We start from the raw sequence: 25,424 nt of genomic DNA on the forward strand, positions 1-25,424 counted from the left end.
GACCCCCGCGCCGCTGCGGCAGATCGCCACAGAGCGCTGTGCTCACCGTGCTCTGTTCCGTTCCGTAGAGGCCGGGATTACATAACGGCGCCGGAGCGAGCAGCTGCAGGATTACACCATGCGGATTAGGGATTACGTTGATTCAGCAGATTGTCCTGTGCATGTCTGAGAAAGATTACACCAGCAGAGTTAAGAATACCCGTTTGCTGTGGTAAGCCATGGTTTAAGTAGAACAAATTAACTCAATACAAAATTAAATGCACAAAAAAAAAAAAAAAAGGAAGTAAAACACCCCAAGGTTAAGAATGTGCTTTAAATGGACAAAATAACAGAGAGACTGAAATTCTGAAATTCACGTTTTGACAATTATTTCCCGTATGCTGTGGAACAGCTGCTGTTAGCAGCAACCAGCTATTACTGCTGGATGAATTTTAAAAACCAAAATCAGTATTATGAAGACTAGTTACACTTGATTCCTGATGACTGCCACGTAAATATCTAAAACTCTTATGGTATACATTTTTAATAACTCAAAATTATTTCAGTAGCACTGGTCTATTTTATTATGTCACCATGTGCTAAACTGTCTCCTTGTATGTTAGCATGTAATACGGATGTTTTGAGTTCTGATTACTGGATCTGAGATTACTGACATTTGAGAGCTGACATTATGATGGACACTACATCTGCCACTGAGGTATGAATAAAAATTAATCACGCAGAGAGACAAACTTTAAATTGCATTAATTTCAGTTGATTTCTTACAAGAGTTAGGGATGAAACTTGGAAGTGAAAGTGCCACAGAACAAATCAGTAAGCACACAGAAAGAAAGAACAGAAAAAAACAGTGGGGTTTATTTTCCAAGACTGAGAGTGATTTTTTTAATGCAAGCGTCTTGTAAGATTTATTAATTCCCCTCACATAAGCACACACAAGCTTGAGACTGGAATCTCTATCTCAAAATTACAAATTTGTAGTATGACTACAGTAGTTCCACTTGACAGAAGCCTCAACTTTGTAGCTTTGCCAACATCTGTATGAATATCTCATACAATAGAACTGGGGTTTCAGATGGCAATTTGCAGTTGGTTGCAAGCTACTTTGGAAATTTTGGCAGTGGAAAGTTTTCCCTGAAATTCACTGTAATGTCTCAAATTTCAATTTCAACATCATGACAAGAGTTTTACCCACTGTTTTAGTATATAATTAATCCTAGACATACTTCAGTGGATAAAAATGAAAATGCAAACCTAAATTTTTGCTGTAGGGATTTCTAAGATAAGAGGACTCAGTCATTTGTTTTCATTTCAGAAAATTGAAATGGAAAGAATTTTGGACAACTGTTGTCAAAAACTTATCCTGTCAACCAAAGCACGTTGAGATTAGTGAGCTATTTGTCATCTGCCTTTGCTTCCTGTCTTTTGTTAGATTTTCCTGATACTGTGGCTATCCCATCCTAAAAGAAACTTCCACTGTGTAGATTTGAGTAAATTGTTCTTATACAGACTTGTTATAACATCTCACCTGGAATTCTTCCTTATAGAGATCCTCCTTTGTTTCAGGCAGTTCGATGGATTTTTTCTGGTGCCTGATGATTTTCTGTGCTCAGATCAGTAGTGAGCTTCAGACACTGAAGGTATGAGAAGTTACACCTAGGTGAGAAAAAACAGACTCCTTTTAACAAGACTTCAGGACAGTTCCTGGCTCTTGGAAAAAGTAAGAGGTGTAGACTACTGACTGCTTGGCAGATATCAAGGACGTCTCAGAAGGCAATTTATATTTAATCAGCCTACTAAGCAATCTTTGAAATTTTTCCCCTTCATTGTTTTCATGACACAAATATTTGAGCTCACTATTGGGGCAGAATGAGATTTTACCTTTTTTGATTTTTAGAAAGAATGCATAATGCACTAAAATCCCATTCTCGAAGACAGCTGTAAGGTGCAACAATCTAAATGTACAAACAATGTATATTTGAAATAGCCACATGACTGAAACGATCTTCTTTAATTTGGGGAGAGTTTATACAGAGATTAATTTTAAGGATATTTGAATAGAAAGATCTATAAACCAGAACCCAGTGCTCATTATTCAGTATTAATTTTTATCTGCCAGTGCTCATTAAGACTTACAGGTACTGTGGATACTTAGGCCAGCTAACCAGTAAAAGTATACAAGAGATTCTGATTTAAATAAATGGGGAGTAAAGCACACTGGTTCATTTAAAGACAAATCTAATGAGTTCAAGACTTGTTTCAATATATCTCAGTATACATGTGACCTAACTTTAATGTATAAACGTTTCAAACAATGCATTACTATTATTAATATCAGTTTAGATGACAAAGATGAGGGGAAAAGGCTAGAACTGATAAGATTTTTCAACAAGCTGGCACAGAGCAAAATAGGTTATATTTTAAATTTCAGATTAAAATACTCTTAACTGGATATACAAAGTAACCTTTCACGAACTCACAAGATACATGGAAGATAAATATTTGAGCATTCATGCAATTGGATTTTTAGTTTCTGTGAGCATAGGCTACATCTGCATCTAGAGGAAGACTCAGTTTGGAAAATGCAAGGAAGGTGCACAGATGATCTTTGTGTTTCTAGTATGAACTCAGTGCACACAGGTGTAAGCGAGTTAGAATCGAGTTAAGCAACAATTTCTGCTGTAGTATTTCCTTTTCTTTAATATATAATCTTATTTTCTAATGAGATAGAGTATCCAATTTATTCTTTTTAGAACACTGATACATACTTGAACTTCTGTTCAGAGTGCAAGATCTCAGAGAAAAACATCTACTTCTAAATACATGATTACCTATTGATGTACTTTTCAGTCTTAAAAAAGTCAAAACTGTGAATGCTGTCAGCAACGTCTCTTTCAAAAACCCAAATTATGATACTTATTATCAGAACTTAAAAAATAAAAAGTTATGCTTACACATTGGTGAGGAAGTATTTTCACTCCCTCCTTTTGCCACCCCCTATTTCCTTTAATATGCAGGCAACAAAGTTTGAAAATAAATAATTAGTAGTCCCACAGCCTTCCTCAAGCTGTCTTGCTCTCTGCACTCTGCTTATGAACAATTTGTCGTACATGGAACAATTAGTCCTAGTCCCAAGAGCTGATTACTTGCATAGCACATCCATTTAACACATACATGCAGTAGAAAACTGTCAGCTTCCCCTAAAGGATTTTCTGCCAGATCACTGGATTTAAACATCTTCTGAAAAAGTTAAACTTACATCAGGAGCAGCACTAGGGATAGCGAGGTGCATACTGACAGTAGGATGAAGGAAAGGAGATGTGAGATCTCCTTTCTGCAGTAGCAAAACTCAAGGTATTTTGTCAGTTCAAGGATTCATATCCTAATTAAATCTGGTACAGGAGCTAGTCTGAAATTTAGGTTATATATCCTGTTTATATTTTATGAGAGTTATTGGATATTATAGAATTTTGTGGAGCTCTGTGAAAAGGGAAACTAAATGAACAAGGACTACTTGCTCCAATAAAACACGAATTTAAATCAGATTTTTGATGCCAGTGTAAAATATATGTATGATACAATTTATATGTACTACATTATGTGAGTATTTTGAATTCAGCAATAAACTCTAGTACTGGTAACCCTAGAAAAATATGCAAGTGATCCTGTGAGCATAACGGGGTGTTACCCTATTCTGTACTTGGCCCCTGTACACATGTTTGTCTTTGTTGTAACCTCACCCATACTGCACTATATGTAAATTTGAAACCTTTTTAACAGCACATATAGAATCCAGATCTTGACTGCTAGAAAAACGAATCTCCAGGACAATTTATTTCTTTTTAAAACAGGATTTTAGTTCTGAAGTGACTCTTGTTCATTTGTTTCTTCGTGTTACATGCTATGTTAATTGTTCTTGGTTCTGTACACAGAGCAAAGCATATCTGTGAACCAGCTCAAGAGGACGCCTTTGGGTGGGGACCTTGCTGTTACAGCCCAGTATCACAGGGAACTGCCATTTCAGATTTTCTTGTATGGACAGGACACTTAAAAAGCTAGAGAAGCTACCTGAGGTCCCATGAAAACCAGAATCACCTACTTATAAAGTAAGTACAAATGCTTATACCTTTTGAAATGGACCTCTACAGAAAGTCAGATTTCTGTTAGTTAAAGCTGCAGTATAGGCAATTATTTCTCATAAAGCTGATAATTTATTTTATTTGATCATTTAATGGGGAAAAAAACCCCCATCTTTCTTCCAGTATGGGACAGTTTGCTTAAATATTTACTTTGCGTACACTCAGAAGAAAAAAGAGCAAACATGAAAAAATAAGATGATCTATTATGTTAGACTTGTTCAGTAACCTATTTGGTACAGTAAACCTTGACTATACCTAACAAGAAAACGGAATATAGCAAGGTTAGATGGTTATAGAGTTGGCATGTCTACAGAATAAGTTTCTTTTGGCAATGTCAGGTGAACATTGGTTTCTGTCCAGGCAGAGGATTTCTACTGTAGATTTTAAAAATCATTGTACAAGTTCTGGTAAATTCACAGCCTATATTACTAACTTCACCTGACATCCAGACATGAGGAACACTCAAGTGAAACACATGCTTGCCCTGAGAAATGACAAATTAGAAAGTTCTTTGTGGAATGCAAGAATTCTACCGCCAAGATCTTACCTGACTGAGTAATTAGCAGTCTGAGGAATGGTTCAGTTTCGTGCACTATCTTTCAAGGTGCATGTGTCAATCTAATTAGCTGTGCAGAATCAATCAGATTGCCTAAATGCATCAGATATTAGAATTCTGAATAAATATAGCAGTTTGAAAAAAGTATTCATTGTTTAAACATGCTTTAGTGTGAAGTTAGTTTTATTCTGCCTTCAGGGATCCACTAACTTGACAGCAGACTTGAATGTTTGCCATTAACTGTGAATTAATGGAACTTACATATAACAGTACATTACTGTCAAAGTGCAACAGATGTCTTAGCAGAAACACTGAAAGTTGCATTCCAATAGCTATTTCTTCAGGGGAAAAAGACACCAGGTTTAAAAATTACATGCTTAATTTACATGTTTGTCTTTAGGTGCTGTTGCCTCTGATCAAGAACAAAAATTGTTGTTGGAATAATATGCGAACAGGTAATTTCTTCCAAGTCTTTACTTGGATACATACACAGATATAATTAGAATTCATTAAAATTGCATTGATTTTGATAGGTGCCACTGGGATTGTCACAACTGCCCCATCGAGCTGCCATCCCTCACTAGTTTACCACCCAGTTGTACAAATTCTGTAAGAAGATATTTGCTTTGATCAATCCTAATATGTCACAGTTTGTGATTGACTAGTGTGCAGTCCAAAGTTGCTTACAAGTGAGGAAGCATGCATCAGCCCCCTTTTATCTTCTGTCAACATTTCCCACTCCTCTCTCTTCCTTTTTTGTGTTAGCAGTCTAGTATTCTAGCCTCTGGACTAGGCAAGACAGCTGAGTCAACATGTGGATTATCAAGGCTGGCTTGGCTCTTTGGGGTTAAGACGGTGTTGAGCCTGCATTTGTTTTTTCTTAATAGTCAGGACAGTCAGGTTACAAAAGTTTAAATGCACACAGACCAGATAGTTTAGGGACACAGCACTGTACCAGCTACTAGGAAGAAAATTAACTCTATCCCAGCTGAAATGAGAACGCCTGCATGTCCTCAAAAAGAACAATTAGGAGTAAGTGTATTTAGAAGCTGCTATTACCTCAGTCAATTTTAAGTATTCACAGTCTAGCATTAGAAAGAACAACCTCGTTTTATTCCTCTTCGCTTCATCCACCAAAATCCAACTTTTTAAAAAAGTAGCTTGTGTGACCTACTTCTCTTCAATCTCTCACATAGAAGGGGGTATCAAAATGTACATGTATATGTTACGTACAACATACATTGGTAGAGTTCTATTAATTTCAAAGCTATATCTTTTGTATTTTTTTAATTGCCCATCATCACTTGACTTGTTAAACTTTTCTATCTTGATTATAGAGTCTGACTGTAGTATACATTTGACTTTCAAAGCACACAATTTGCATTTTTAGATTAATATAATGTATTAACTTACCTCATGAAAAATCATAACACATTCACCAATGCTAATGTAATTGGGTTTTGGCTTGTATTGAACCCCTTCTGATTCTCCAGTATACTCTCTTGCATCACTGAGTATAGATTTAAAGGGATAAACGGGTGCTTTCACACTTTGCTGTCCATAAATACAGAACTGTAGCTTTGAAATTTGCTGCAAGCTACTGCATTTCAATACAGTAGGTGTGGAGTACAATAATACCTATTTTTGTATTGTAGCAAATTACAACTTGTTAGTAGTATTTTTTCCTAGTGTTAAAGCTTCCTGAATTTTCTTTTATTGTCTTTCATAATTCTAATATCTACTTTATACTGTGTTACTCTGATAGTTTTACTAATTAGTAGCAAAGTATTAATACACAAAATAGAACTAATGAAAAGCACAACTGGATGGAAAAAGGGGCACCTGATCTAGATGGACATAGAGGTTTCTTCAAGTTTCTCATTACTGCTAAAATTAAGGTTACCATTTTTCCCTTAGTATTGGAAGAAAAGTCTATCTCTAGAAAGAAATAGCCTATAGAAAAATTGTCTGTAATTACAATCAAAAAGGTTTCAAAGGCTTCCTAGGCACTTTTGTTCTCTCTCTCCACCTCTCTCACTTTTCTCTAATAGACCTAAGAGAAAGTGCCTGAGGTATTTTGCCAGAACAGAAATGTCTGGTTGGGCTGCAGAGCTGGTCCTTGATACAAAGATCACACCTTAACAGTGTTCATTCTCTCAAATGTCCCAAAGCCTCAATGACTCGAGGCATTTAGCTTTCTTCAGTACTCTGCCAGAATGCCAGTGTGGTACAGGTCTACTTCTGCATAAAGATGAAGAAAAGAAACAGAACCATAAGGAAGGATTTTAAGGAGGTTAGCAAATTCTCATTAATTCTCATGAGAGTTTCTTTGAGACCTTTCCACGAGCTGTTCAAAAGGATTTTTCTGCCAGGCCTACATTCTATCATCTTACTTTTCCATCTGGTAGAATTTCAACAATTAACTCTCTCAGACACTTAACAGAGTTGAGAGCAGGTCAAAGTTGAGAGTTTTGTTTTTCTCAGTTGATTCTTTAAATTGTATAGATATTCTGATACACTGTTGATGTGTTCAGTGCCCGCTCTTCATTTAAGGAAGGATGTAGCCTTCCACTGAATTACTCTCTCACAGGAGGTCCACTGTTACATTTGAATAGAGTAAAATCAAATAAGTTGTAGTTCTTGTTTAAAAATCTCCTTGTTTTTCTCCTGTTCCCATTTTATTCCTATTGCAGTGGTACAGTTACCCATACAAAATAATTTAAAGTCTTTTAATTGTGAACTTGCAGTAGACAAGCACAGAAAGCTTCCGAGTTAAAGTAAATTTCCATTTAACTTCTAACAAGGTAGGACAGAACACACATTTCTGTGCAACAAGGTCAAACATGAGCAATCTTTCCAGTCCTTCTCCCCTCCTCCAGCTTCCTAATTTATCTGCACACAGGCAAGAAGTTCCAGTTACCATTTGGATGCTGGCACTTTGATAAAAGGAACATGAAACTGAATGCCTCTTGGGCCGCGGGGTATAACTGTCTTCATCTTAAAATAATGTAAGGGCTTTACTCACACTCCTACATCAGTATGCTGTCATAGAAATGGAAGAATGTAGGAAAAAAAGGGGAAGTGGAATTGCTAGAGCTGGCCTAGAGGAGAGCAGGATGCACAATGGTTTTGTTGCAGAGAGGTAGAAGTAGCTGAGCATTTCTGCCACTCTTAGAAAAGCCAGGCCTATTTTAGATACAAAGCTGTAGAAGGTCTCTCTAGGGTAGAATGTCTTACAGCCACACTTCTTACTTTTTTTTTTTCTGCAGGAGTAAAGGGGAATCTTAACTCTTTTTCTTGAAGGACAAATAAGAAAACTAAAATCTTGAGTCCTCTTAACTCTATGTTATGTATTCTATACATGTCTTCTATACATAAATAGTGACACAGCAGAATTCTTGTTTTCAGAACTTCTGGGAGAAATTACAGCAATAACACCTAAAGTGTGAGGTAACACATGATTCTCACCCTTGTGATGTCAGAAGACTGCTCTATTTTTGTTTTGATTGAGATACTGGGGTTTCATAGGAATGAAGAAATATATAAAAATATAGATGCATATATATGAAATGAGTTACTGATGCATTAAATCTGTCATAAATCTATTCAGCCCAACTTCCAAATTTAGACTGCTTTCAGAAAGAGTGAAGTGGTACAGTTAGATTTGCTTTTTTAAGCACAAAATGGACAAAGTGCTGCTACAAGTGCCAACATTAGTGTCCTGTATTTGGGGTGTTATTAGAATGCCTAATTATGCTTAACACATTAACAATTCATCTAAGAAGCCTACTGAGTTAGGAAAAAGCCTTTTTGAGATCTGTGGAAATTATATTGTAGCCAGCAATCCTCTACATAAGTCACTGCTTGCAGGCTGTCTCCTGGTTTGGCCATTGAGAATTGGGGTGGGAAAACCTGGTGGTGTCCCAGAGCGCTGTAATTCAGCTTTAATGCAGCCCAGACCAGTCTCAGAATGTCTTGGCCCACACCTGAGACTATTCTGGGTGCATCTGTACTGACTGACTCTCCTGCAGGAGCTAGTTAAGCTAAAGATAGTTCGTGCTACTGGAACAGGACAAACCAGACTTCACATAGGTCATGTGAATCACTGTACTCCCTATGGTGAGTGGTCATGAAAGGCAAAGGAAGTGATGGAAAATTCAAAAGTGCCTCTCACTGCAAGAGAAAGTTTGATTTATTCATCTAATTTAGGTGTTTCATGTCAAATATGGTGATAAATTGGTGATCTTTTCTGCATATTGTTACATGAAACAGTTCTGGAAAATAGTGCTCTGTGTTGCTGGCCTGGAAGGAAAGACTATACCTTTTTTGTTCATAGGGTGGGTTTTTTTGTGTGGTGGTTTGTGGTTTTTGGGTTTGAAGTCTCTATTTTTCTCAGCGTTTGTTTTGGTCTTACTTTTAAGATCATGAAGAACTCTGTGGCACCAGTTATGGATCTTTTTGTCTAAATGGAGGGATTTGTTATATGATTCCTACTGTATCCAGTCCATTCTGCAGGTCAGTGAAACTAAAGTTTGTGTGTTTAAGTATTGGACAGTAGCTGTCTAAAGATTATTTTTCCATTTTGTTTCTTTAAGAAATCGCTGCTAAAGCATTATCTAAAAGAAAATGCCAATTAGCTATTGCTCACCTTGCTTACAGAGACATGACAATATGAGAAAAATGTATGCATACTTGGTGTATACTTGCTTGGCAGGTGCAACAGTATTCAGTTACATATGCATTCAGGATTATATTTTGAGCCACATTTCCTCATTAGAATACAGAAAGAACAAAATACCCTTTGCCTCATCGAATATAGACTGTGGGAAAGGCATTCAGAAAGGCAAAGTACATTCCCAGTTTTTCTTACAAATTAATTATATTGCAAAAATTTTTGTAACATAAAATGGACTAACCCAAACAAAATGCAGAGACACAAAAAATAATATAATCTATTAAGGGGGAAAAAAGAATGTAATTCAAGACTTACTGTGTTCTTCGAATCTTGCTGAAATACTCAAAGGGCAGCTTCATAGTAACAGCCAAAGACTACTTGATAAAGAAACATCAAGGCAGCAAATACAGGTACTTCTTACACCACTCTGTAACAGAACCGTTCTTCCTTTTGAAGCCCATGTAGCAAACTGGAAAGGAAGCACTTCCTGGTTTCACATGAGGATACATATCTTGCATAAATACTGCCTTATCTTTTTATTCTTTGATTTACCAAGACATAAGATGCAAAATAAAACTCTATTTTTCATGGCCCTGCATTTACTAATTCTGAGTTATCATTCATCAAAATAAATTATGGTTGATATAATGGGTTTGCTTAACAAAAAAATAGGCATTCAGACAAATATTACATACACTTAAGGATATTACCTTTTTTATCTCCTGTGGCAACTTCTGTTCCCTCTTCTATCTTGAGCTACAACTCATGATAACTGGATAAAACAGTTGAAGAAGGAAACAACATATTTCCCCAGATGCCTAATTAAAATATTACTTGCTTTTTTTTGGGACAGTTCAACTTAAAATTCAAGCATGTAAACTCATTTAGTTAGACAGGGAGAAAAGAGGCAATTTTGTGGTAAATGCTCATTGGAAAATATACGCAGCATATCACTGTCATTGTTCAGTGTCACAATGAATCAGATCCAGAAGTGAGATTAAAGCTCTGAAGTGCTGTATGATGATGATTTATTCTAACTCCTAAACCTTGCAAGCTTATGCAATATAAAATGAATACTACACAAAAAGTATAACATTTTGAAATACATATTGGTTTTTTCTAGAAGGAATCCTGTATTATTGTACATAAATGAAAAATGAATGGTTAAACTAAATAACAGCAGTTACACAATTTCAAAGCACCCTCTCAACTACTGCTGGACTGTGTAACAAGGAAGATAGATGTATTTGATGCAATAACTATAAATATGAAGTAACAAATACTCAGAACAATTCATTCTTCAGGAGCACAAACTAGTCAGCATAGATAATTTCCACTTTAACAGCTCCAAATGAAGTAATTTTCAATTCAGGTACTATAGGATTTTATAATCTGCTGAAGCAGAAAAGTAACATCTTAAGAGCATTTCTGGTGTACTCAGGCAATCTTGTTGCATTTAAATGATCAACTATTTTTTTTTGTATCTAGTGGTTGATTATGAAGTTAGATGGGTTTAAATAGCAGCATTCTATTTAAGCACATCCTCATTCTAAGCATGTTCCTTAATCAGTCAGAGAAGGCTAATTATAGATGAGAAAGGTTTTGTTTACACACAGATATCTTCGTAATCAGCAGTGATGTGAATAGAAACAACAGAAAAAATGCATCACTATTCAGCAGAATTCAGAAAATATTTGGTGCTTTGGAACCTCATGACTGGCATCATCACACAGTTGCGCAGTTTCTTTGATGAAGGTTTCTGCCAAATCCCACCCAAAGCTCCCCAGTATTCTCAATTGATCATCTCCCACTGAAAGAAAACTCAAATCACTTTTAGAATCAAGGGCTGAATGATTGTTAATTAAAAGGAGGAGATGGAGAAAGAACAGACTAGCAAACTGTAAAAATACCTTAGAACACATTTGCCTTGACATGGTACTTAGTTACACAAATGTGTTGAGCTAAGCAGAGTTAGTCCAGATTACCCTATGCAACATCACTGGAAGTAGTTTCACCACGTGACTAAGAAAAATCCATCATTCTTTAGAACTATGTTTTTTAGCATGATAACAAATTAATAGCTGCTGTTTACCTTCGGGATTCCAGTTATTTTTATCATTCAGAAACAGATATATACAAGGTGGAGATTTAATATAAACAAAACATTAGTTGACCTCCCCCAATGTGCAACAGTAGCAGATTTTAAATACAGCTGATGTGTGTTAAAACATGAGGTTGCTCAGCTGCCATCTTCCCTCATTGCTTTTCTAACAATGAGTTAATGTTCTCAACAGCAAAAGGCACACCTGTCACCATAAACCAGATGAGCTTCAAACCCAGGAACACTCAAATGAACTAAATAAACAGGCAGCAGGACAGAGAAGGATGGAAAAGCAGCTGTCTCAGGTGTATCATGAAACACAAGGCTGAAAGGTGTTTGCCTCAGCACTTGATGCACAGCTGTCCCATAATCATTAACACACTGCAGAATTTAAGTGAAGATTTTGGTTTCTGAGGGGAAGCTCTGGTACTCCCATTTTTTCTTACACTTGGCAGACTTCTGAGGGCATTCTTTGTGTATTTCAAGCAAAATACAGATGGTATAAGACAACACACACAGAGCTCTTCTTCGGAGGGCAGTACACACAAAAATTACCAGTGAATGCTCTCCTTTTGGGAAAGGGATCATACTCTGCAGAGGGCTAAGTACTGCAAGAGACACAGGCAAACCTTGCAAATTCCTCCCTGGAATTCCTGTCTGTCTTTTCAAGGGTATCTCTGATTTTCCCCTCCTTTGCTTCTATCCTAACAGAATCTCTCCTCCACCTTTCCTATGCTAATCCAGTAAATCCCATGCAAATTCCTTCTACCACTATGTGTATATTCCCTCCTTGCCTGGCTCTCTGTGATGGGCCCTTCATTCCCCATTTCAGATATCCCCACAAGTCATACACTTGCTGTGCTGTCAGCCTTCAGAATATGCACCCAGCAAGTTACCAGGAAAGGGCTTCCCACTCATTTGGGTTTTTCTTCTTTCTCTGCCTCCAAAAATACACTTTCATGTACCTCAGGCTCTTCTGAAAACAAACTGTCCAATTAGTATTTTTAAAGTCATTTTTAGCTTGAAAGATAGCAACAGAAGTTAGAATACACACCAAAAATATAGATAAAAAGAATCATTAATTAAGATTTATTTTTAATGGGACATAAAATATAAAATGCAACACTATCTTATGTGTTTGAAAACTATCAGTAATCAGAATTAATATAACTGCCAGATATGGAAAAGCTTGCCATATAAACACATAGCTAAGGGACTTTTAGGGAAGAATAACCCATTCTTTCAACTTCTCTCCAGTGGGAACATTTTATTTTATTCTCTGTGTATAGAGAGTAACAGTTTTGAAACTCCTCTAAATGCAAAACTTTTTAAAAAGCTGCTTAGGTGTCCAGTTAACTTTGCCATTGCTTATTCACTTTGGCTTTAAATTCTTTTTCATACTTACTAGATGTTCTTGGAGCTGATTTTGAAGTTATCAGCCATGTGATCTGAATTGCATTGACAAGCAGATAATTTCTCAGCTTTTTCTGCTCAGAGCTTTGTATTTACATGCAAGTAGTTTTCATACCAAGAAGTATCCAGGATTTTCCTAACTAAGGGAAGACAAAATGAAAACTAAAGTCAACACCCTGATAGTATAATGCAAAACAGTGAGAATCTGTGTGCATATTTGACTCAAATTCTACTTCCTGCTTTTACAGTCTGTCAGATACTTCCTTATGATGTCCACCTTAAAGTCTGGCAAAGGAAGAAACTTTACCTTCTTACTAAATCACAGTGCTATAGGATCATTTCCACTGTCCCACAAGCAGCATCTCAAAGGAGACAGCAGTAACACCTGTGTTACTGCAAGGCTGTTATGCTTTATGGTTTAGTTACTAATCAGATTGTAAAGGATCAATGTAATTTCAGACCTGCTGGTCATCTCCTGACATCTTATCCAATGCACTCTATTTTCTTCCACCTTACATTGATGCTGACATGATTAATACCCTAAGCTGAAAGATTCTATGGATTTCTTTCCATATGCTGGTGTTTTGTCTGGAGCTTCTATAGTACTTTTGTATACAACAGTTAAGGCTGGCTCGTGTCATCTGACAAGAGGTGTGGGGGTGTGTGCACATGTGTGCAGGCATCTAGGAAAGCAGAAATCTGGATGCTATCTGAAAGTGGAAGGTTTTAGTCACAGATTTTCCTCAAACATTGAAGACTGCTGTCTTTCAACTCCGATTGAATTAGAAATTCTAGAGGGGGAAAGACCTTTTGTCCATTTTAAAAATCGACTTTGGAATGCTGCATAGTAGAACCATTTAAAGGCAGCACCCAGGACGTTCAGAAACAGCAGATTAACAGCATGCAGGTGATGTGCAACACCAACACCTGTCCCAGTGAACACAAATTCAGTAAGTGTAACTCTCCCTTACTACAGCCTGCACCAGACTCCTCTGGGTTTTGCCCCAATTCATTCAAGTGCAGCTGCACGGTGCCTGCCGTGTCAACAACTGCTCTTAACTTGTGCTCTACTTTTAGGCATCTGTTATAAACAAGATAAACTATGAGTTGCTACTGGCTTCTAAGGCTGTGTACAGTAAGACTGACTGCCTCTAGGAGACACTATATAGACACCATCATTCTGGATTATGTTCACAGCCCACATGCTTGTTAGAGACTATGTTTCTGTCTTGCTTGCAGTCACTGCATATGTAACTCCACTGAAATTATTAGAGCTTGGTTAGTGCAACAGGATAAGCAGGTCTTCTGAGTGAATTCCACTAATGGTAATTACTGAAGTCTGCTTAGTTTCTTTCTCACCTATTTTAGCAAAGGACTTGCAGAAGAAACCTTTCCTGGTTGTCTTAAAGCATCAGTTGCTTCTATCTTTAACATAGGCCTTTACCTATTTGTATATCAGGAAAAGTGACTTCATAAAAGCCTGTTCAAACCAGTATTTGAACATCTGGATTTTCAGAAACACCCTAACTGTAGCACAGCTTGGTCTCATTAGCTATAATTTTATTATTTAAATGTAACCCAGAGATACCTCATCCTAATTTTCCTGTTTCTATGAAAACCTACATAATTTTATATGACAGCATTTTCTACATAGCATGGAATCACTTTCAGCAAGTGTGTCAACAGGTCAGCCTAGAGAAAGTGGATGAGTAGTTTTGCAATCCCTAATGCATTGCTCACAGTTAAACAGATACTATCAAACTAGCTAGTCATGTTTCTACAACTTGTTTTTGTTACAACCAGGCAGAATTAATAGGTTCAGCATCCAGGGTGTTTTAAGTTTGGCATGTGCTCTTTTAGTATAGGGTTTTTTCTCTTTGCTATAACCTTGGATTCATATCACTGTAGTTTTCCCCTCATCATCTTAGGCCTTCAAGCTCTTTTCCCTCTTAAAGACTTGTGACTACCTTAAGCATTTGGTTCTGTTTTCTGTTTAGTAAGAAGTGCTACAATCTTAGTGACCTTTTTGCTATGCTGTCAACACATTCCCAATTTTTTCCTACAGTCTTTTGCAGAACATGAATACAGCTTCCATGCACTGTTCACACCAACTCACTCTACTGTATCACAACAGTTCAGTAACCCCCATCCTTTACCTGATCCTGTATGCAACTCTCTGCAGCTACAACTGTCTTTTCTTCCTCCTGCTTCATTTTGCTCTTTAGGGTACTGACTTATTCCCTTTATACTCATTCTTTAGAACTTTTCCATGAGCCTTAATTTGATGCCAAAACCTTTTTTTTTTCTTCCTGTATCATTTTAGTCTTGCATTATTCTCCAGTTTTCATTGCTATTCAAGAATACTCCTATGAATTTCTTATTCCATTTTCTGTCCCTGTTACTCTATTCAGCTCTCCAAAGCATTTCTCTCTCACTTGCTAGAGAACAATACCCCACTCAAACTACACTTCTATTCTTAAAGTATTCTACAGTATTTCAGAAATAGGCCACTGAAAAGCCACTACACTTAAAATAAATATCTGGAACATTATCTCAAGCAATCAGAGCAGTCTGCCTACCCTTGCTTCTCCCAGCAGTGAAACATCATGACTTTGAAAAGTCTCAGATTGTCCTTAGTAAATGGTGTCTACTTGATCAGTTGCGTAGCTTTAATATATGATGATAATTAGATGTCTTTTTTTAGCATCTAAATCTTCCTTTGTATTTCCAAAGATAAAGAATTAAAATAAAAGGGTAGTAACTGTTTGTGCAGTGGTTTAGGCTAGCAGTACTGAAATACTGGTCCATAACCTACAGAAACTGTAGTGGGAGTAACATCAGGCATCGTGGCAGAAAACTCACAGGGATCCTTTGGTCTTAGATATGCTAAACATTCTTCTCCTGGCAGTTCCTCCCCACTCCACCTTCTTATCTCTCATCTGAAATTATACCTTGCAGCTGCCAATGGCAGTTGAGAACTTCAAGTATGTTGCAGAGTTTAGCCCATTTTTCTCAGCTGGAGCCTGAAATTGCTTATGTCACAGATTATTATGACTTCAGTGCCAGAAATAGCAAGAAGGAGCAAGATCTTTAGTAATACAAATAGAGAGAAGCAAATTTACATACATAAAAAATACATGCAGAATGTAGATATTAAAAGAAGTGCTTTCCATTTTCTGTAATGAAATCAATTCCTTAAGAAAACTTAGCAGAATAAGTGCAAAATACATAACAAATGAAGAATAGTTTAGCTTCAACCTACCTATTTTTGACTGAATATGAATTACTAAACCATTAATTTTATTTATTTTTAATAAAATATCATACCATTTAACCATGGTAAAATACCATATTCATTTTAATCCTTTCTTCGGAGGAAGTTTTCAGAAGCTCAGTGCATAAAATAAGCATAATAGAGAAGACTTTTACCTAGGTCTCTCCAAGACAGGGTTGTTCACCAAGCCTGTAACATGTCCTGGCATGAATTGTTACACTGCATAAACTACTTCCACAATTTGAGCTGTACTGTGTCTCAATGAATTCCCATTTCCTTGATCTCTTTAGCTGACAGTACTATCTTCAACAAAGGAAGCCAGAAAGTTACCCGAAATGGGGAAAAGAAAGCATGATTACTGTGTGAGAACCAGTGGGATGACACAGTTAACACTAAAGAAGTAGGCTTAATTTATTAATTCTGTCAGTGATGAATATACTAAACTTAATATAGAAAAGCAGTATGGACCAGAATGTAAACTTGATGCCCAGCATGCCTAATTCCCTTTGTTCCACAAATATGAGGTGAGAGGAAATTCTGTAAGGAAACTTGCTATGAAGCAAATATAACCTTTGAGTTGTGTCATAACTGTGTCATGTTTTCTATCCAGAAGAAGCCTTTGTGCTTTTCATCATAGATGACAAGCTACCATCTAATCCAAATACAACTTGGTTTCCCAGGTGTATTGAGAATTACACAGGAGCTCGTTGTGAGGAAGTTTTACTGCCCAGCATCAAGTCCCAAACAAAAGGTGACCTGTTCGCAGCTTTCTTGGCTTCCCTTCTTCTTCTAGGAGTTCTTGTAATTGGAGCATTCTACTTCCTTTGCAGGTAAAAGTGATTCATAAGGCTGAAGCTATTCAATCAAGTAGAAATTTCTTCTGGTAATCATGTACTAATTATTTGAATGTAAAAGTATGTAATGAATTATCCATAAGGTTGTATGGTTATTCAACATAACGAACGTGGATGTCTCAACTTGTTGCTTGTAATATTTACTTCCTAGCTTGAAGTTTTCTCGGTGTCATTTCTAAGCTATTACTTACAGTTGCTTTGTAAAAAATACACATAGTACACCCATATCTGAGATTTTACAGTCTATCTAGAGTTAGTGCTAACATTTTAAAACATTAGTCTACCTTATGTTGTCCAAAGACTGAGAAGTAGAAGGAAATTAACAAAGTGCTTAGGGATCAGAAACTGTTCCTACTGAACTGGCAATCAAAGCAATTGGTGCCATTAGCTCCTAATTCCTCTACCACTCTTGGTCTAAAAAAGAAAACTAAGGAAAGAATGAAATTGAAGAATACTTCCAGGCAGATGTTTACTAGCATTTAGGACAAATCAGAGAGCTAACTAATTTGTCCAGGATGATCCATGTTTGAGTAGAAGGAAAAATGTCAGTGCTAGACAGCAAGTGCTGCAGGGTTGGTTTTAGTAGCATTTTAGACATATTAGGACTTGGAATGAAAACACATAAGCAGTTACTGGGATTGAGGCAACTATTTGATGCTGTACATATATCACCACACTTAACACCAAATCCAAACAAACTTATCATTTTCATCTGCAATGCAAGTCAACTTCCTATGTCCCCTCTTTAATTTTAGAGTACAGCACTTTTTGTAAGAACTCATTTTGTCTTATACCATTAACATGTGTTTATGCATGTCTATGCCTGTATAAGGCAACTAATACCCCCTGTAATTCTTTGCCATCACAGACTTGCAGCCTCTTTCTTTTCTCCTATACTGCATTTCTCCTTGGTTATGATAACCAAAGGTTCTTGCAATTCTGTTCTTTGTGCTCCCATGGTCACATTGCCAAATCAACCTTTCTGATCTGTGCCTTTCAATGAGCAACCTTTGGAATAGCTGGTCTAGTTTTACCTCAGCTGCTGTCATGGAAACCCAATGAATGCCAGCTTCTCCCACAGCTGAATGTATTTAGAAGAGATAGAGAGCATTTGATAAAACACTTGGTATAAAAAACCCCCTTGTTGTAAAGGATACCCCCCACATTAGCAATTTTAGTTAAATTAATCCTGCTTAGTCATGGAATGCCACAGCGGCTGTTTGCTAAAGAATACTTGCAAATTATTATAAAGTTATTAGAACAAAATACAGCTTTAACTAACTTAAGAAGAAAATCATTCAAGTCTCATAGAGATACAGACAGTATTTCTTTAGAAATAAAATTTTCTCTGAGAAAAGGAAAAAAAAGTCTTCAGAGAGTAATGTGTTAGAAGATCCCTTTTCTCTCACATACAGTAAAATTAGGGGAAAGCTGGAGACAATCTGTTGAGTTTTATGGTCCAAGTACAGAAGCTTAGAGTGACAGCAATGACAGGTCTGTGCAAGTTCTTTTATTAGCTGGAACCTCAACTTCTCTTTACTCAAGCTTTACCTAACTGGCAGAACAAGTAGTAGTGCCTCTTTATTAGCAAAATAAGAAGGGCAACAACTCATAACATAGTTGCCCTTGAACCCTATCTTATATACCAGACTAACTTGGGAAATCTCATAAAACCATTATCAACTTCTTTAGTACAGATAAAAAAATCTAACTGGCTAAAAATTATCTTGTCTTACCTTTACACTCCAGAGGCTGATGTAGGATGATCATCTGCTAGAGAACTCATCAATAAATGAAACACTTTACATCTGTAAGTCCTTATCTCTTGGCTGAAGCGACCAACATGTGAGGAGTCTCAAGTGGATACTTTAATCTACTCCCCTCTTTTCAGCTGAGTGAATGAGGATTATTGCTAAGAGCTGTCATTAATCTAGACTTTTTTTCTCAAACTTGATGTATCACCTCTATCTTAGAAGAGGGTGGAACTAGAGCTTACAAGGGTTAGCTGAGAGGTTGCATCATCTTTGACTTGGCCTCCTGACAGGATATATTAAGTTTAAAATGTTAAGAGACATACTGTGCTAAAGTTTCCACTATTCCACTTTATTAACAAAGACATTTGATCCACAATCAGAAAGCAGGAAGTCTTTTCCCTGTGTTAGCAAGCCTCTCCATGGGTCTTTCAGCAGAGGGTTCTAGTGGGGTTTTAGTATAAACAGTAATGTAATCTGGAGGGGTGCAGAAGAGGAGATACTAATCGAAGTTCAGGACAAGGAAACTGAATGCCTAAAATGATACATCAAATCTTTTGGAATGTAGGAACTTAATGCTCTACTCTCTTGTTCTGTATCATCACTTGTATCTCCCTTCCTTACCAAGTTTTCTTTCGCTCAGGCTTGGGGCAGATTTGGGGACCAAGCATGTGCAAGTGCACTTAATGCTCCCTAGAAACAAATCCATTCAACATACAAGGGTGGAGATAAAGGGTTTCATTGCTCTGCTTATAAAACTAAATCATAACTAACAGTGAAAGTAATCCATAAAAGAGTAGGGCTGCATATGAAAGCTCTGGGTGAACAGGGGGAAATAATTCTCCTTTTACATTTAGCTGAGTCATCACATTTTTATCAGCTGATGATTTATTTTTTCCAATCCACAGAGTGCCTGGAGGCAGGGCAAATGCAGATCTAGCTGCTCTCCATCTAGAAACACCCCCCCCACCCTCTCCAACAAACAGTACTGATAAAGCCTGTCCTTCTGACATGGGCAAAACAGGAAAGGAAGTGTACAAAAATCCCTGCTATTACACTGGTACTGAGGAACAAATGGCATATTTTGCTTCCAGCAATTCACCTATCAGACCAGGTCCATCTGGTCTTCTTCCTCCAGAAACATATTGTACGAGGGTTACTGGAAGAAGAAGAAAGGTAGCTGATGAGAGTAGATGCCACGAGCCAGCTTTTCTTTAAAAGCTATAGAGAAGCCTAAATGCCACACATATAGCTCAGAGAAATAGAGCAAACCCTAGGGAAAACTAAGATAAATCTGCAATTCATTTCTATATTTCATCGTAAGTGCATGCTGAAATGCCAAACTACCTGTAAGGTAAGTGTAATATTGATGAACAGGAACTCAGCCAGCCAAAACAACAGAGTCTAGGAATAAAGCCATTTAAGCTGTCCAAGACAACAGACTTTGTGGAGGTGTTACATCACCACATGACACAAACTGGACAGAACAGAAAATAGCTCATGACTCTTCTCAAGCGAGCAGGTATCTGATTACTATCAAAAGAAAGGAAACTAGACAGCAAGTGATCAGCTCCATTTACAAGATTTGCTTCTCCTCAACAAAGTGCAGAAAATTTCACATCATTTCCAAACACTAAGAGAATTGATAAATAATTACGTGCTATTTACTAATTGTTTAAATAAAGACCTGAGAAATCAGACAAACAGGAACATTACCTTCAGGAGAGAAGCCATGTAGTTCCAAATGCTGTACTGCCCTCTGTTCTTCTCCCTCGAATACATGCTTCTCAAAATCAATGAGTATTAATTAGAAAGTAATTGGAGAATATCCGTGTCACTTTTTTCAATGGAAACATCATTCCATTAATTTGTCTCTTCCCTGATAACTTTTTTCACTCTCTATTTTTTTTTTCTCTCTTTCTGTTGTCTCTTTTTCGTTTCTTATGGTCAGGAAAGTTTCCATTCCAAGGACAAGTTCTTCAGAGTGTGGTGCCAACCTAGTTGAAACTACAAGCAGCAGTGGCTGCAACAGTGAGTACAGTTTAAAATTAAATGACCAGACTCCACAAGGAAAGTGGGAGAGGAAGTTTTTTTTAATTACAGTCACGTGTTTTGTTTATTTTTCAGAAATAACAACAGCATAAAGCATTAGAGTGGAAGAATGGTGGGGAAACAACATGCAGAGCAACCCTAAGAATCTCAGTTGTAGAGGTGACATGGTAAGCAAGATGAGAGAAGAAAGTTGACTGAAATAGGAGGCTAACATGTTGGAGAAGACTACATCTAAGACATAAACCGTTCCACTTAATGGACTTCCTATGTATTTTTAAAGATGTATCAATTATACAGGAATCACTATAATTTATGTTTGAATTCTGTAAGATTTTTTATGGTTTTCAATAACGCACAGGTAGATGCATGAGATAATTTTGGGTTTTACTACATGGGAAATATATAAAATGCAATATTTTTTTTTCACTGCACAGAGAATATGAGACACCATGGGGTTTTAGCATGAGGTGATACTATGAACTTTTGATAAGGGATTTTCATTTTTCACAGGATTTCCCCAGACGAGCTGAAGACAGTCTTGATTCAATAGTTTCAAAATTGATATTTGTGATACATGTCCAGACTTTGGCTTGTTTCAGATACCCTTACCAGATGTAGGGGAAAAAACCCCTACCTTTCTCCCAGCTAATACTTACTTTTTTTTTTTTTAATTGTAAGACAACATCAGCATGAGGTACCACTGGTAGTTTATTGACCAGCTTCCAGGCACACAATTTTAATTCAAATAAAAGGGAAATATTAAGAAAAGAGATTGATAATGGTTAAAAAAGTTTTTTAGGCAGAGTTTGGTGTACATTCTTAATATTAAGCAAGACATCCTCCTTGATAGTTTTTAATTTTGTCTGGCTTTCTTCTAAAAATCTCACTACTGAGGGAAATTTAAACCTTACCTTAAATGTTCCAGTTGATATTTCAGATAGCAAAAGTCAGGAATTTTGTTCATCAGGTCAATTTCTGACACAAAATACTATCCAGACAGGTGTCTTGGCTGAAAAAATGCTGCCCTCTCCAAAGATTTGTTTCTTTTATTGATCACACTAATATATGATACACCATACTTCGGTCCCTTACAGGATTCTCTTACTCAGACAAAGAGAGGCCACCTGCCATGGTCCATGTCTTTTTTTTTGCCTTCACAACACAAAGAGAATGTCTGGTTAGTCAGAGGCATAGAAAATGTGAACCGAACAATTTTCTTTTCAACTTACTTCTAGCACTGGAGGCTGAAATCAGCAAAAATCAGATATGTTACCATAACGGCACATTACCAAGCAGGTCATTATATGGGATTTATAAGGTGGTATTGAAGGGAAGATTAGCTGAGAAAACTTCATGAATTGAAAGGAGAGGAAATGCAAACAGAGCTTTCTTATCTCTGAAATAAACAATCTGGAGATGTGTAATAACATAGGTGCACCGAAAATGTTGAATAAGCTCCTATACTAGGATGTCTACTACATGCTCTAGTGTCAGAAAAAGCAGTGTGTACTTTGTATCAATGTAGACAAAAGCACAGTGGGACAGAGAAGAAAAGGCACGTGGCTACAGTGTATAAGGTGAGAAGTCAAAGAGAAATCATGTTACAATGGCTACTAGAACACAAACCAGAAAAATTCATTACCTTCTGAAAACTCCTGTCAGAGAGGTCAGAGTCCAAGTTAGTATTCAGCATGTGAAAAAAGAATCTGAGAGCACCAAATCAGGTAGAGGACCTGATCCAGAGATTAAGTTATATAAAGCACTAGAAGACCACTTTCTCCCCAGATTAACCAATCTTACAAGTTATTTTTCTGGACTTCAAATCTTTAGCAGATAAGCTGAAGGAAGCTGATAATATTGTTTTAAAGGCTAGGAATGATAAAAGTTATTTTTCATCACATAGGGACATGCCACTGTTGTACAGAGAGTTCAGGAGATGTGTAGCAGTACTGACAGCTACATCAGAATCAGCGTTACCTGAAGTACTTCGCACAGCCTCAGTGAAAATTAATCAGAGATGACAGTTGTTATATCACTTTGCTGTGTTATTGATCATGAGACAGTCAGACTTACAGTTTGGTATACTGTCTCCACTGAAGAAGGAAAAGGCTTGTGGTCATCTTCAGTGGCAATTCAGGGAGGAGCTACTAATAGAAGATATAAGAAATAAATGGATTTAAGTTATTCTTTAAAAACTCTTAGAATCCTCTCAGCTTCCTAGACAGACATGGAAAAATTATTCATTGTTACTGAGCTTGTTTGCATTATTTGGGAAACAATCAGTGCAAAAAGTGGGGCTGAATAAACTAACCCCATGTTTAAATGCAAACAAGCTGATTTATGAAACAGTGTTATCTGTGAAAGAAATGCCATCAGCAATTCAGACCACCTCAAACCCATTGCATCTGGGAACATTTCGTGTTTTAAAATAATTTCAGTTCACAAACTTTGTGACTATGATGTTCAAATCAAAATGAGATCAGGCTAGAAATTCATTTTAAAGTGGTCAAATGCCACAGAAAGTACAGGATAGTCAACATTATATATAATTTAGTAAAATAGCGCAACACTCTTCAGCAATGATTCCTTACAAAATTAATTAAGTAGTCCTGTGAGCAATAAAGTTAAGGAAACTCCAGTTCCAATGGACCAGATCTTGTGGTTGGTGTCACTGGAGTCTTAAAAATTATTACATGTTTATGAAAGGGTGAGTAATAAGGGCTCTCTCCTGTCTGACTCCCATTTTCATGAAACAGAAGACCTCATGTCTTTGAAACTACCTCTCCACCAGCTGAAAGGTTATGTAGGGAAGAAACTGGAAAAGACAAATTTCCTAAGAAACTGCATTACTATGATTACACAACAATCTATTATAGTGTTATGGAAAAAATTCTTTTATACCTGGGGATCATGTTATCCTGCCAGAACCTTGTAGTAAAAGTCTCTTCATAATGTATTGCAAAAACCTTTTGATCACTTGCAGAACTGACAGCAATTAGCAGGAAATCTCTTCATAGACCTAAGTAGGAGGTTGCTTATATGTTACTCAATATGTAATTGTTTTTCATTAGCAGCCCAAACAAACACTGGAACAAAGTACAGTTAAAGAAGAAAGTCAAATGGCTTTTCAAAGAAAATGAGGATTTCTCTGTGCTACACAGTCTTTTGATTTATAATGTTAAATATTAAGCAGAAAAACCAACAGAAGTCTATTTGGTAGCACTCCCCATTTTCAAGATAATTTCAGTGTTGTGCAACCTGTTCAAAATTTACTACACTAAAAGAAAACATTTTCCTTCTGGCCCTGAATTTTTGAAGAGCTGTAGAGACACTCTGTGTAACGCAGTTTTTTGAAAATGGAAAGCCAAGAAGAAAAGTGGGATAGAACTTCTCACAACAGAAATGGTCATTATTCTGTGTAACATTATCTGCTTGTGCTTATTCAAGTCTGTTCTTGCTTTCCTGGTGACTGTAGCCTGTTCAACATAATCTGTATGTAAGGCAAGAGATCCATTTCATGATAGCAGAGTAGGCAATACAAACTGTGGAAAACCAATAGTCATGTTGCTGCTCAGTTTCATCTTTGACAAGGGCATGTGAGCAGAACCTACAGCTGCAGAACCTGAAATAACAAGAAGATACTGCTGGTTTTGTCCCCCAAATTAAAGCTCACTTTTCAATGCACCTCTATGTCAGTTTCTGTAGCATTTGAAAACTCTTTTCTCAGTGTATATTAAGAGACTGTTTTCAAATTATCCTCTCAATGCAAGTCATGATTATCTCATCTGAAACTTTTGTGCAGGTAAACAATGGGCTGTAAAAATCTAGGTGAGCATCTACTGGTAGCATTTTTTAAGAGGGCTGGGTCACTTGAATCTATATTGTACATTCTCCATCACAGAATTTGCTCCTGTGTCAAACCACTCAGTCATTTTCACCAGTTCTGAAGAGTCTAGGAAAGTTCCTCTTTTGAGGGGATTATTGTTTGCTGTCACTGTTGCCATTTGACAACTCAGCTGAGTTTATTTCAAAAAAAGCTGTTTCTAACTCTCATAGCTGTGAAAATTTATCATGGAAAGGTGACATGACCCACTACTGACTCAGTGATGTGAATCTTCAAAATATTTATTTTGAGAATTTTGTGCTACCTGCTAATCTCAGGGAAGATCTACCTGTGAAATGTAATGATGACAATTTATACATTGTATTTTAAAAGCATTTAGAAGCACAAATCCCAATGAATTGCAAGTAAATTTTTTTCTCCTAAATTATCAAAGCACTTGGAAAAAAAATCTAATTAGCTATTTCTCTGCTAATAATTCTAATAGAAATATCCAGGTGATACCACTTCCAAATAATCCAAACCTGTCTTAGGCATTTCCTCTGAGTTTCCAATTTCTCACTGTAGCTGCATGTTCTCTTTAGAAAAATACCCCACATTGTCCTGAAGTGCTGGTAGGCATGAAATAATCAATAAAAAGGCCCTACAGTGTTTAAACTTGTATTTGTTTGACCTAAAACAGTCATACAGGACCAATGCACACCACCAGCACAAGTGAGCTTGGTTTACCTCACTGCATGCCTTGGAGCCTACGTAATTCAGAACCCCCTC

The 25,424-nt window shown here is 36.8% G+C and overlaps 1 protein-coding gene across 4 annotated transcripts in view; it reads left to right on the top strand.

Moving 5' to 3' along the window:
* The window catches only part of NRG4 (neuregulin 4), a 46,368-nt gene extending 25,243 nt beyond the window's left edge, over positions 1-21,125 (top strand). The window contains exons 2-8 of one of the 4 annotated variants that reach the window (XM_017745167.1): positions 69-211; positions 3,930-4,103; positions 5,093-5,147; positions 9,114-9,207; positions 16,836-16,985; positions 20,712-20,791; positions 20,888-21,125. In XM_017745167.1, the coding sequence (XP_017600656.1) occupies positions 5,138-5,147; positions 9,114-9,207; positions 16,836-16,985; positions 20,712-20,791; positions 20,888-20,904 (351 nt within the window). In that variant the 5' untranslated portion in view covers positions 69-211; positions 3,930-4,103; positions 5,093-5,137 and the 3' untranslated portion in view covers positions 20,905-21,125. Of the gene's footprint in view, positions 1-68; positions 212-1,561; positions 1,718-3,929; positions 4,104-5,092; positions 5,148-9,113; positions 9,208-16,835; positions 16,986-20,711; positions 20,792-20,887 lie in introns of those variants that run through there. The other 3 variants (XM_008641956.2, XM_017745168.1, XM_017745169.1) reach the window with 3 other exon arrangements.
* Positions 21,126-25,424: the final 4,299 nt, after the last annotated feature.

The sequence above is a fragment of the Corvus brachyrhynchos genome, unplaced genomic scaffold (assembly GCF_000691975.1).
Source record: "Corvus brachyrhynchos isolate BGI_N302 unplaced genomic scaffold, ASM69197v1 scaffold309, whole genome shotgun sequence".
NCBI classification, from domain to species: domain Eukaryota; kingdom Metazoa; phylum Chordata; class Aves; order Passeriformes; family Corvidae; genus Corvus; species Corvus brachyrhynchos.